At 45.6% G+C, this 12,606-nt stretch overlaps 1 protein-coding gene across 2 annotated transcripts in view; it reads right to left on the bottom strand.

The window, feature by feature from the left end:
- Nucleotides 1–10,750, bottom strand: part of DAPK1 (death associated protein kinase 1) — a 97,620-nt gene extending 86,870 nt beyond the window's left edge. For both annotated transcript variants that reach the window (XM_086480534.1, XM_086480533.1), the window contains exon 1: nucleotides 10,689–10,750. In XM_086480534.1, coding sequence (XP_086336660.1) covers nucleotides 10,689–10,750 — 62 coding nt within the window. The remainder of the gene's footprint in view (nucleotides 1–10,688) is intronic.
- Nucleotides 10,751–12,606: the final 1,856 nt, after the last annotated feature.

Here is a 12,606-nt window from a genome sequence, read left to right as displayed (position 1 = left end):
TGCAGATTTTGACTCTGGAAGGTATCTATGTTGAATGGCCACAAATAAAAATACACAAATGCATGACATTCACAGCACAGCTGCACCTGTTAGACACATTAAATGATGCTTATGTAAGAAAACATTGATTTTTCAAATAATACTGAAAAAGCATTTAATATGGTGATAGGGTATGGATCATTCACCAAACACTTGGCAGAAAAAGGGTAGAATCTAATCACTGAAAGCAGAAGTGAGGATGGACTGCAAAGCCCCAGACAGGTTGGACTCAGCTTTCCCAAGAAACAACAGAGTTAAAAGAGTGGGATACATTTCACCGCATTTCATTACTTCCCATCAGGTATGAAGAATCACTGTAAAATCCACAGATATCTTACTGATGTTTCAGTACCAGAGCAGAAGGAGAAACATAAAACCTCAAGTTTATACTCCACAGAAGATGGCAGAGTCATTTTCTGCATGGGAAAATTTCTGGGTTTTCTCCTCCAAATATTACTTTGATGTTAGCTAAATACATAAGAAGCTCACCGAGCTATCCAATCTATAAACACATCATTTAAGCCAAAAAAACTGAAGCTAGTGATGAAAATACTGCTTTTCCTTAACTGAAGACAGCTTTTTAAGAAGACATGGTATTAAACAAAGCACAGTTTGTGTCACATCACAAATCCCCTACCAAGTGCCTTAGTAACTGTCCATATACATTATGGTTTTATGAGCTGCTATTTACATCCAAATAATTGTCCAATTGCCCAGCTCCTCAGTCTTTATTCACAACTACGCACACTTGCAGACAAGCTTGGGTACTTAGGAATTTAGAACATCTAAAAAAAAATATTCCAAATGCCCCCTCTGACCTCCATGCAAAGGAGCACTTGTCCGGCTACCCTATGGCTGCTGCCGCAGGAAAACATACTCAGACTGTGCAGTCACCGATCTCATTGTCCAGGGTTAATCAACAGTCAGGTTTTGCTTCCCAGTTCAGAGCAACTCTTCCATGCAGTCTTAGCTGGCCACACCTGCACAGTACTGACGCAGAGCTTTACAGAGCAGGCTAGTAGACTGAGCCAGCATCCGTCACGACTATGCTGTGCCGGCGGCAGGTACTGAGACTTGCCCGACATGCCCACAGTGACCCATCGTGAGTTCAGGGAGCTCAATCTGTAATCCCCTCCTGCTTCCAGGCTATGCTTAGGATGGTGGCAGTGCCAGCACAGGAGAAGCAGCAGGAGAATGCAGCTTAGCAGGTGAGGAACAGGATTGTCCTATTCTCTGGCCCTCTCATTAGGCTGGTTTAGCCACTCCGTAAAAACACCCTGGCAGGTCAGCAGACAAGCAGGGCAGGGCTGACCAGGAACTAACACATCCTTAGGAAGGACAGGAATGTAAAGGTTTCTTTTTAAAAGAACAAAAGGGGTAGCAGAAGTGGACCAGCTTTGTAAGACATAATCTGGAATGGTTTGTTCTCCAGTTAATAACTGGCAACAAAAGCAGGAAAAGCAATCCTTCTTTCAGGCAGGAACGTGAAGTAAATAGTATCAGAAGGCCCTTTCCAATAGAAAGCAATGGGAAGAGATGAGACAGAAGGGACTAAGCTGTTCCCTGGTGTGCTTTCCTTTCCCAAGGAATCTACAGCAATTCTGCGCAGACGGCCCTGCTCATGGAGATAAGAAAATACTGTCAGAAAGATAATATACCAAAAAAAGTCCTAAGTCCCACAAGAAAACATTTGAAGTCTATACTTGCGGAACAACAACACAACCCAAAAAAACCCAACCAACCAAAAAAACCCCCACACCACCCCCAAAAAACCCCCAAAGTTAAAGAAAGCAGAAGGAGACAAAGTGAAATATTTATCTCTGGGATTACATCTGCATCATCTTCATTAAAGTTAACAGCAGCCAAATGTCCCAGTAAAGGAATCAGTCAGCAAGAAGAAAGAAATCAGAGTCAGCAAGAAGAAAGAAATCAAAAGAAAGCTAAAATTTATTACCATCCAAGACTCCCATGTATGCTTTTCTTCTCAGGAAATAAGGAACTGCCAGTTTTGTTAATGAAGCTATTGGAAGTGCTGAGTTCTTGGCCACAAAGTTGCTACACCCAAGTAAAATACTCACAAATATTATTTTCGTCTGTGGATAAAGGGGAAAAACCCCATACCTCAATCTCTGTGAAACCTGGCAGAATAAGTTAGTTGTAAACCATGCCAGAACAGAATACAGTATTATCAATTAACATAAGTTAGCTCCACTTAGTTACACCTACATAACTAGGCAAAGTAAGTGCAGTACCAAATAACACACAAACCACACAGAGCACATATGATTGTAAGTTTTAAGCATTGGCTTTTTAGTTTCATTTAGGATTTCACAGGATTACAAAGGACCAGCAATGAAGTCCAATCCTCTTAAACTGTAGACAACCCTGCAACATAGTCAACACGACTAAAAATTTCAGAGAACAGAGAAAGAGACTAGAAGAAATGAGGCCACACACTACTTCTCTATAATCACAAGACAGTTAAAAGTCACCGAAGACTCCTTCAGCTTCAACAGGCTATGTGACCTGGGGAAAATGTCCCTCTCCATTCAGTTCCCATGGCACATGAGCAGGTACTAAGTGAACACTTCTACAGGCACACCCACCCAGTACCTCAAGTCTTATGACAACTACTTACTGATACTTGAGAGAAAAATGAGGAAAGTGACAAGAGCCCAGAAGCCAATTGACATACCAGACAGAAAGTAGGGCTCTTCAAGTTACTTGTGAAAACTTAGAAACACAGTATTAGTTGCTCACAAATAAAGATACAGCGGAAATCAAGTACTTCAAGTACACCAGTCCAGTTACAGGCTAACTTAGCATTCTGTTTAAGCAAGAAGTGCAGACAGAACACTACTGCCCAAAGCAAATTTTCTTCCTTTCCACAGGCTCACTCCTCTGCATCGTTCAGCAGAAAGTTCAATTAATCTGTACCTTTCAATCAGGTGGTACATACAGCTATGATTTAGACTGACTGCAAGCTCTTCCAAGATTTGGATGTGTTCCCTCATGTTTGTGACCACCCTGAGAGAGACACTTTATGGTAAGTACAGGCAAGATCACCTAAGCTTCCTAACAGACAGACTTGCACTTGCAGTCAGACAATATTGGGGAAGACTTGATCTAGCAAAGAGTGGTACACCACCATACTGCGAGGTCCCTGCTCCTGGTGGTCAACAGACACACATGGTTTGCACGGCTGTGCAATGATGCTTCCTTCTCAACAGTACTGCCTCCTGAAGAGGAAACTGTCTGTTGGATTTGCTTGCGTAATCAGGAGGGAATAAGGGGAAGGAAATAAAACATCAAAACCAAGGGAATATGGTTGCAGGCCATCATGTGGCTTACTCAGTGTGATGTTTTACAGCAATCCTAAAACATGTGAACTATTCTGGATTTCGGTGAAAAGCACCCATTACAAGGTTGAGACAATGCTGTTTTCGGACCGACTCTTACAGGAATGTTACCCAATAACTGACAAAAACATTCAGACTCCACTCTTTCTATATGACCCCCTAGGTGATGAGATTTCAGAATTTAACAACATTATCTATGTCAGACTCCTTGGCACAGGCCTTTGTACCCAGTTCCACTAAATTTCACATCACTTATGTTACTCCAAAACTCACTGCATAATGAAGACATGCAACCAAATAGTTTAGGCTTGAAGATCTTTGGGCTTTGTCCACAGTTCTCACAGCTTCTGCCTAGCTCTGCCATGACTAGTCACAGTTAACTAGGACCTACCATACTGCGCAGTAAGGATGAATGTTTTACAGGTTTGTTGGATAATCCTCCTTTGCACCACCTATCTTCCTGCAATGAGGTCAAAATACAGTTTGAGAAACAAGAGTCTTATTTGAGACAGAGCTCCTAGGCAAGCCATGACCATGCAGGAAACAAACTGCTGAGCCACTGCTTTAACTGGTACCTTTTCTTTGGAATACACAATTGTACCAACAAGTTGGACAGGTTTGCTAACCAGGCCAGTTAAAACCAGAAGGACTCCTGGCCATTAAGCTCAGCTGCGGGTCTCACAGGAAACATGCCATTTCCTCCAAAAACTGATACACCTTTGAATGCCACTGACCAAGTGCAACAACCATTTGTCAAGGTCACTCCAGAACCACTGCACCATCTGTCGTTCTCCCAATTTCCAGCTTAACTTTCTTGTCAGTTTATGTTCTTCGGCCTTTGTAGTAAAGCGAATCTTTATCTCTGTCCCTCCTACCTATTTAACTTGAGGTGGATTTATGGAGGCAATTACAACTCCACACAGGCTGAGATTTCACAGTGCTTTCAGATGATCTGAGTGCACACTGCTGCCATAAATTAGCTATAAGGTGGTATTTTCCTCTTTGACAGCACCACTGCACTAAAAAAAAAACAACCCTAAAAGCAACAACAAACCCAGACCCACACAGAAATACAGAGCAAAGGAAAGTGATACTGCTCCCTTCGGCCTCCAACAGCATGGACTGAGCTTGGCACACAGCTCTCATGAAAACACAGCCTCAGCCTCCCTTTTCCTAAGCTAAAGGGGCCAATTTCTGTTCAGTACACACAGCTCCAGCAGAGGAAGTGACATACTTGAACATCTGTAAAGGGAGATAACAGGGAGGAAAAAAAAAAAAGAAACGCCAAAAAACCCCCACAAACACAGAAGGACAAAAAAAGCAAAGCCCAGAAAGATGTAATGAAAGGTTCAGCACAACCCTAACACACCAGCTCCAGTACTGATCATGCCTCACAGCCTGGTTAGAAAAGAAATCAAAGACGAGCGTTTTCATCTGCTTCCTGATGAGTCTAGATTTACAAAGATCTGTGCATTTAAACTGAAGGCACAGAATAACCAGCAAGCTCTAGTTTTAATTACACTTCATTTTAAAAGGCCTACAAAGCAGGCATTATTCTCTCCCAGAACAAGAAATAAACTAAGCAGGACCAAGCAGTTATATCCAAAAAGCATCTGCACCTCTTGTGCTTTTCATGCAGCAAACCTCTCAGCACATTTTGTAAGGCAGTAATTGTCACCAGTAGCACTGTGTGGTGACAGCCTCTTGCAGCCTGCGCAATCAGCAGCTTGCAGGTTATTATGCGTTTGCAAAAAGGAGGCCTTTTGAGGCATGGCTGGGAGATAAACTGACTTGAGACACAGAAGAATAATTCCTCCCACTACACTTTCCAGTTAAGAGACCTTCTTTTTAAGTAACCATGCATGCACCAGGGCCAGGACTCCAGGACTTGCAGACAAGCATGGAATAACCAACTTCTCCTCTGAGAGCTGACAAGACTGATAGAACATTTACATCATTCACAAACAGCACGGAAAGGGTTCTTTACTGTAATCTGAATTTCACAATTCTCAACTCAAAAAAAAAAAAAAGCACACAAAGACACCAACCAACCAACCAGGTTTCCTGCTCAAGCAGCAGCTTTGTGGCCAGTGTTTTCAGGGTTCCTTCCCAGGTCCCTGTCCTTGAAAACCTCTTACAGTCCACTCAATTTACTGTAAATATAATGTTCTACTGGAATTTGCATACATGTAGTTACAGAAACAGTTAATTGCACACTTGCAGTACTTTCGTTATATACTTTACAAATAACACAGGAAATGGTACCGCAGAGGTTTGCACCTTCTGCTTCTACAGTACTTAACCATTTCACCTCTGCATGAAAAAAAAGGTTAGTACGTGGCTTTTAATGGACCAATGGAGATGAGGTTACAGCAAGAAAATTCAGGAAAACAAATTGGTAATTTCAGCGTATCACAGTTAAAAATTTTCTACCTTACGTGCACTACTTTCAGCCTTACCAGACCACCTTTCACATTGCTCCTTCCCCCACCATGACTTTCTAATCTGATAATTCATAGGGAGAAATGCTACACTACGACATTATTAAAGACAGTTGGCATGGCCAACATACGACAGTTTGGAAAGGAAGTATCATCTCAAAGGAATTTCACATCCTATACGTCTCACAATGGAGCTTGACAATACTGACACAATTTTACTACATTGGATAGCCAGCAAGATTAATTTAGGTTGTCAAGCCAAAAAAGTGCCACGAAGGTCAAATTCTAGTTGCCACCCAAGTATTTTTTGTTCAGTGTTTCTGCTTTCCTCTCAACATGAGAGCAATGTAGTTACAGTGGACAGCCTTCGCAGTTCTATAAAGCAGCATTTCTGAAAACTGATACAGGAATAGCCAGAAATACATACATGCGCATATATATATATATATATATGCAAGTTCTGCCTACATACCCACTGCTTACTACAGGAATCAGTTTCCAGCATCGGGGCGGGGGGGAATAATCTTTTTTCACTCAACACGCAAAGGTAAAAATATTTTCCAGATTGTAAATACACATTTGCAGAACTCCCTGTTCTCTTTTATTGGCATCTTCAGCATGTTATCCCACACATTTTTCTCTCACAGCGCATAAAGCTATTAGCTACCTTAGACAGCAGGGTTAGCTTATTGCTTTTTACTGTTAGTGTCTCCTCTTAGTGAGCTATCAAGCAGAAACAGATTGGTTTCCAAAACTATTGAGATTCATTGTAGCTTTTATTCAACAAGTTGCAAGTGTTTCCCTAGTGAGTCCAACAGGTCCAAACAAGCTTGAAGTTTAAAGTAGATACCTCTTCCTGGTTTTTCAATCAGCAAGAATCTAAAAATTGCAAACCACAGTGCAATGTAAATACCATTCTTCAGTTCCAAAACTTTAATTCAACGATCTGCATCTCTTTTCGGAAGCACAAAAAAGTTTAAAGAAAAAAAAAAAAACGGGGCGGGGGTGGGGGTAGAGGGCGAAGGAGAAGGGAGTCGTTTGTAAGACCAGGAACTAAATCCCTTCAACTCACATACACAGACACAGTACATATCTATACCATATTATTGTTTGGGTGTCTCTCCCTGTAAATATTTAAGCAATGCCACATTTCTCACAGTACTGTAGCAATTCCCAAGTAATGGCAGTCCTAGGAGGGTAAAAAAATATTTTCATTAGTTTGATCTGGTTTCAAAGTCTTGTGTGGTCACTGTGGTGAGGTTTTTCATACTGGTGAACTTGAATTGTGTCTTTTGGGTGGACTGAAGTAAAAGCACTACAGCAGGGTATTTATAATGCACAGTCACACCACCTGCAACCATAGGCAGAACTAAAATGAACAAAAAGTCTTTAGTAAATTTGTTGTTCTTTTACCAGAGTATCTACCACCCCTTGAAATTCCATGGTTAGATGATTACTTCACACATCTGCAGGTAGCCTGCATCTGAACAATGCAAGTAATACGCATCACTTCAAATTTTTAAGATGGAAAAAGGTGTATGCAATGCAACATACAATGATACAAAGGACACAGTGTTCTTCCATGTTCTGTGCCAAAGACAACGTTTGATCCACAAGCCTGACAAGACTGTTTTGGTAAAAAAGCTTAAGATAAATCAACGTGAACAGCCACAAATGTGTCAGAAGTAATCACATACAGGCAAGACAAATAAGGGTGATGCTGTCTGTATCCACAGTCCCAAGTTCCTTTTTTCTTTTTCTCCCCAGGCATAAATCAAAACAAACTAAAGAATGGAATAAAACTCAAACATTTTGGTAAAAGGACATGGACCACATTACTTTTACTGCAAAGCCACTGTGAAATACCAGAAAACTAGCAAGTGCAGGGTTTTTTCAGCCTAGGTACACCATTATCCCTTCTTGTTTCCAACAACTCTATGTTTTAATTTAAGCAATATTTAAACCTCAGTTTCTAGTTTTAATCAAAAATCTCATTTACACAACCCATCTACTTTCTTCAAGACACCCTTCTTTGATCACTTATTAAAATGATTTTTTAATTTTAGTTACTGTAAGAAGTATTATAAGGTAATAAAGACTGCTAAATAATTTACAAGGGAAAAAAGTTAAGATTATTAAAATTTCTGAGTATTTGCATCTTCACTGAGCTTTCTCAAAAAACAGGTTGGCCAAGGAATTTCAGGATCCATTCATTCAAACATACCTGTCAATAAACTCATCTGTTAATTTATTTGCCTTGTTTGCTGCATGACTGCAACTAAGTATGAGGAAATAAAAGAATTCTTCCCTAAGAAGGGGGAAAATAGGCTAATTTTGCAAAACGGAACCTTTCAGCTTTGCTTGTATCAAGTATTAAATCCAGATTTGGGTTTCCAAATGAACAGAAGAAATTTTAAAGTCAAAGGTGTTTTTAATATTCATTGCTTTCTGAGTGTTGAGCCTCAGGGCTGACATTTGCAACTGCATTTATATGCAAACGTATAGGTGAGAAACCTGCCTAAGAGGTAAAGGAGGAATGGAAAACGATGGGATTTACAAGAGAGTATTTCAAGCAACCCTAGAAATTTAAGTTTAAAAAGTTAAAACATCACTCAACTAAACCATACAACAACTAACCTAAGACTTGCTTATTCTTACGGTTTTATGGCAGCACTTTGCAGTGGAATAATCCCAGTTTCTTAAAGTGATGCTGAAGTGAAAGCTTTGAACCTCTTAAATAATTGCATTCTATTTTTAAAGCAAAAGCCTTGTCAAGCATTTCACAATGTTTTACCGTCTACTGGTATTTTCTTAAAAAAAATTAGAGAAAAGTAATAAGGTTCTTGGCTTTCTCTACATTTTTTTCAAGGAAAAACTAGAGCAGAGTTTAACATTCTTTTAAATTCTTAAAATATTACAGGTTTAGACTGCATGCCAAGCTTATATAGCATTAAGATGAATAAAAGCAACCTCATTACTCTAATACCTTGTCTGTAACTGATCACATTAATATACCAGTTGTTTACTAAACTCCATTACCTCATATTCTGCCAATTTGAAAAAGTCCATTTTTTTTTTAACTATATAACACAATTTATTGTTTGCACTTCCCCGTACTGTAAAAATGAAAGACTTGGTCTTCACCGCTGTGTTCTGGAACCAATGTGACTTGCAAAACACGTTTGTTTGGAAAAATCCCCATACATTTAAACATTTCTTATCTAACTGGCCTAAAGGCAATTGTTCTATTTCATAAATATGTAAGGGGTACCAAACATTGTGTTGACACTTTCTCTTTAAAATAAATACAAGAGATTTTACATATACCATATCACTTTCTAAAGTAGCATACTGACATCATCTTCTCCCTGAAGAACCTTAGGAAAACATGATAGACAATTTCTAGATCTGCACCTTTATTTTCTTCTATACAGTATCAGTGCCTGTAAGCACAACCATAGTTTTGTGCCTAAGAGTCCACAAGATAAACCTGAATTTCAGAACACTTCATGTGTCCTTGCCAAAAAGCACGGAAATAAAATCAAACAATTTTATGTGTCCAAACAAAATATTTAGGCCACTCTAAACTTACGGTTTAGCTTGATAACACATCTAACAAGATATCCAATAAGTTAATAAGCCTTCGCTGTCCGACACAGCCTGTCATTCTAGATGCATGAAAAATCCAACCCAGGACACTATGTGAAGATAAAAGTACACAATCATCGTGTACCTGTCCAAGTTATGGCAACAAGCTTGTACATAAATGGAGTGAAGTTTATTTTAAATGCAGTTCAATGAACTTTCTGATAATGTGGGTGCTTTTTGGTTGGTTGGGCTTTTTGGGGGGGGGGGGGGGCAGCGTTAAGAAAGTGGTGTATTTCTAAGTTCCTGCCTATGCCAGTACCTTGTCTGCAACATCTGCTATTGCTGGACCCTTCACTGGAAAGGTACACACAAGCACACATGGGATCATCTGCCCCACATACGCTGCTGCCCTGTGGTAACTAAACACTGATCACAAGCTTTGAAATCGCCGAGATGAACACTAGAAAAGGATTCTGTCACACTGGTATGCTAAAATGCCATTGGATTCGTCCTTAAAGAAGGGGGAAGGAAGATGAAAAGAACTTGCACATAACACAATCCTCTGTTAAACTAACAGTTTTAAAACACGGAAAGCACTGAAAAAACAAGGCATGACTAACAGTTTGAGCTCGGAGGATCTCACTACACAGCATTCAAGAAGCAAGGCTCAAGCAGGCAGTGCTTCATCTGCAGCGCTCTGCTCACATCCCCTGACTGTCTTCCAGCTCCAATAGTGATGCCCAGAAAGCGATCTTCACTGCAGTACTACCGCTGAAACACAATTACAGAGTCTCTCTCACTTTTTTAATCGTGTTACTAAAGCAAAACCAACATGCAGCACGCACGCGGAGCCCTTCACTACTAACACACTGCAAACTTCTGTCCTACAAACCCACCGTGTTTCCAGCCACCCGCCCGGCTATCACCAGCGAGCCTCACAACTCCACAGCCGCCCCCGGCCCCAAGGCAGCAGCAGGTACGCCCGTACGCGCCGCACAACACCCAGCCGGGCACCCGGCCGAGGAGGCACCCATCAGGAACCGCCCCAGTCCAAAATCCCATCGGGCCCGTACTAGAAAAGCAAACGAGCCGTAGCTGAAATTACAACTCCCTTTCCCGTCTTCGGGCATCTCAGAGGGGGGGGGAAGGCAACGCGGGGGCACTTGGAGCGGCGGGAGCTGCGCCTGCCCTCGCCCCCTGCCCCGCCGCGCTCGGCGGCAACGGCTCCCCCCGCCCAAACCCGCCGCCGGCCCGCACCTACCTGCCGAGGTCCTCGCCCGTCTCGTAGTGCTCCTCCAGGTTCTCCTGCCTGAACACCGTCATGGTCGCCGCCTCGCAGCCGCCGCCTTCAGCCCCTGCTCGGCGCCCTCATCACCAGCTCCCCGGAGCCGCCGGGGCCGCCCCGCGCTCGGCCGCGCGCCCTGCGCAGGAGCGCGGAGGTGAACGCCCTACCCACGGCCGGGCAGCGCCCCTCCCGCCGCCGGGGCCGCCCGCCGCCCGCCCCGCCCTCCGCGCCCCCGAAGGAGGCTGCACCCGAGGGCCGGGGGGCACCTCCCCTGCCCCTACCCAGGCGGTGGGAGAAGAAAGCGGCGTCCCCGGCCCCCGCCCCTTCCCCAGCAGCCGCACCGTCGCCCGGCCGCTCGCCCGCCGCATTCCCCCGTCGCTCCGTTGCCCGGTCAACCGGGACGTGCCGCCGGGCCTGCGGCGGGAGCCCCCGGGCATCCCCGCACCTGACGCCGGGCGAGGGCAGCAGGGCGCGGCGGGAGATCCCTTCCCCGCCGACGGGCACGGGGGGCTCGCGGCGCCGGTCCCCCCGCCCTCGGCGCCGGCCGGCCGGCCGGCCGCCCGCTCCCTCACTCGTCTCTCACCCGCTGTGCCTCCGCGGCGCCCCGGCCGCTCCGCGACCTGTGAGGCGGCGACAGCGCCACGGCCGCTCCCGGCCGGCGCGCAGGCACGGCACGACGCCGCCGCGCGGGGCTCCGCCGCCCGGCCAATAGGAAGCCGCCCACCTTCCCCCCCCGCCTCCCCCCGCCCTTCGCCACGGCCTGCCCCCCCCCCCCCCGCCCCGCCGCCGCCGCCGGGCGCCGCGGCCAGGTGCGCCCCGCCCCGGCCTGGCAGCGGGCGGGCTGCGGCGGGGGCAGCCGCGGCGGCGCGCCCCCTCCCCACCCCGCCGCTCGGCGCGGGCCTGCAGGCGGCTGCCGGCGCGGTCATTGTGTGCGCTCCCGCCGGCCGCGCCCTCCCGCAGCCCGCGCCTTCCCCCCAGCCCCGCTCGGCGGCCGCGCCCCCGCCCCGGGCAGGGTGAAGCGGGGCTGGGGGCAGCCGAGGCGCTGGCGGCCTCTGCCTTCCCCCCACCCGCCGCTGGCACCCTGCTCTACTAAAAGAGCGGACCCCGCAGGAGAAAGCGGAGCAGTATCGCGGAGGTCATCGTCCTGTCCGCCCGCGGGAGCGCCAAGTGTGGCGGCCACCGGCACCGGCGCCCGCCCCAGGCCCCGTGTCCGCTGCGGCAGGACCTGACCCCGGGCGCCGTCAGCAGCGGCGAGTGACGGAGGCCTGCTGCAGCCCGGCAGACGGGCTGCTCACCCCGGGCACCCCGCGGGGTCCCGGCCCCGCACCGAGCGCGGAGCTGCGGCGGGGGGGCCCCGGCGCCGTCAGTGCTCGTAGGCACTGCACGGGGTAAGCATTTAAGTACAGTTTGCAGGCATTCTTTTATCACCAGGCAGCAACAATGAGCATTTTTAAAATACAAATTATATTACATTGTCTCTGCAGTCTTACACCTTGGTTTTGGTGTTTGTGAACGGTTCCAGTTTTCACATGTGCTGCTGCTGCTCCGGTTCAGCTTTCCCAGCGCACGATGTTTTCTGTAGTGTATTGGTCCCTTCCCAAGCTGGAACTTCAATTACTGCTTACGTTTTGGAGGCAAGTTTTCTTCTAGTTGCTCTGTTTTCCTCCCATCTGTGTTGTTCAGCCTCAAGTACATGATGTTGAGTAACAACAGCTTTTAACTTACATCTGAACTCTTGAGGTCTCCTAGAAATAGAATTGCTCATCAAAGGTGAAAAAAAAGTTCAATGTAGTCCTGCAATTTTACATTTACTCAATTTAGCACATGGGAGAGCCTGGCCTTCTTCAGGCACAGGGCAACAACTACAGAAGCCCTGAAATTTTTGGAGTCGTTG

Source organism: Leptosomus discolor, chromosome Z (assembly GCF_034619465.1).
Source record: "Leptosomus discolor isolate bLepDis1 chromosome Z, bLepDis1.hap2, whole genome shotgun sequence".
Lineage (NCBI taxonomy): Eukaryota > Metazoa > Chordata > Aves > Leptosomiformes > Leptosomidae > Leptosomus > Leptosomus discolor.
Note: the sequence above shows the minus strand (reverse complement) of the source record. Positions and strands in the feature narration are given on the sequence as shown.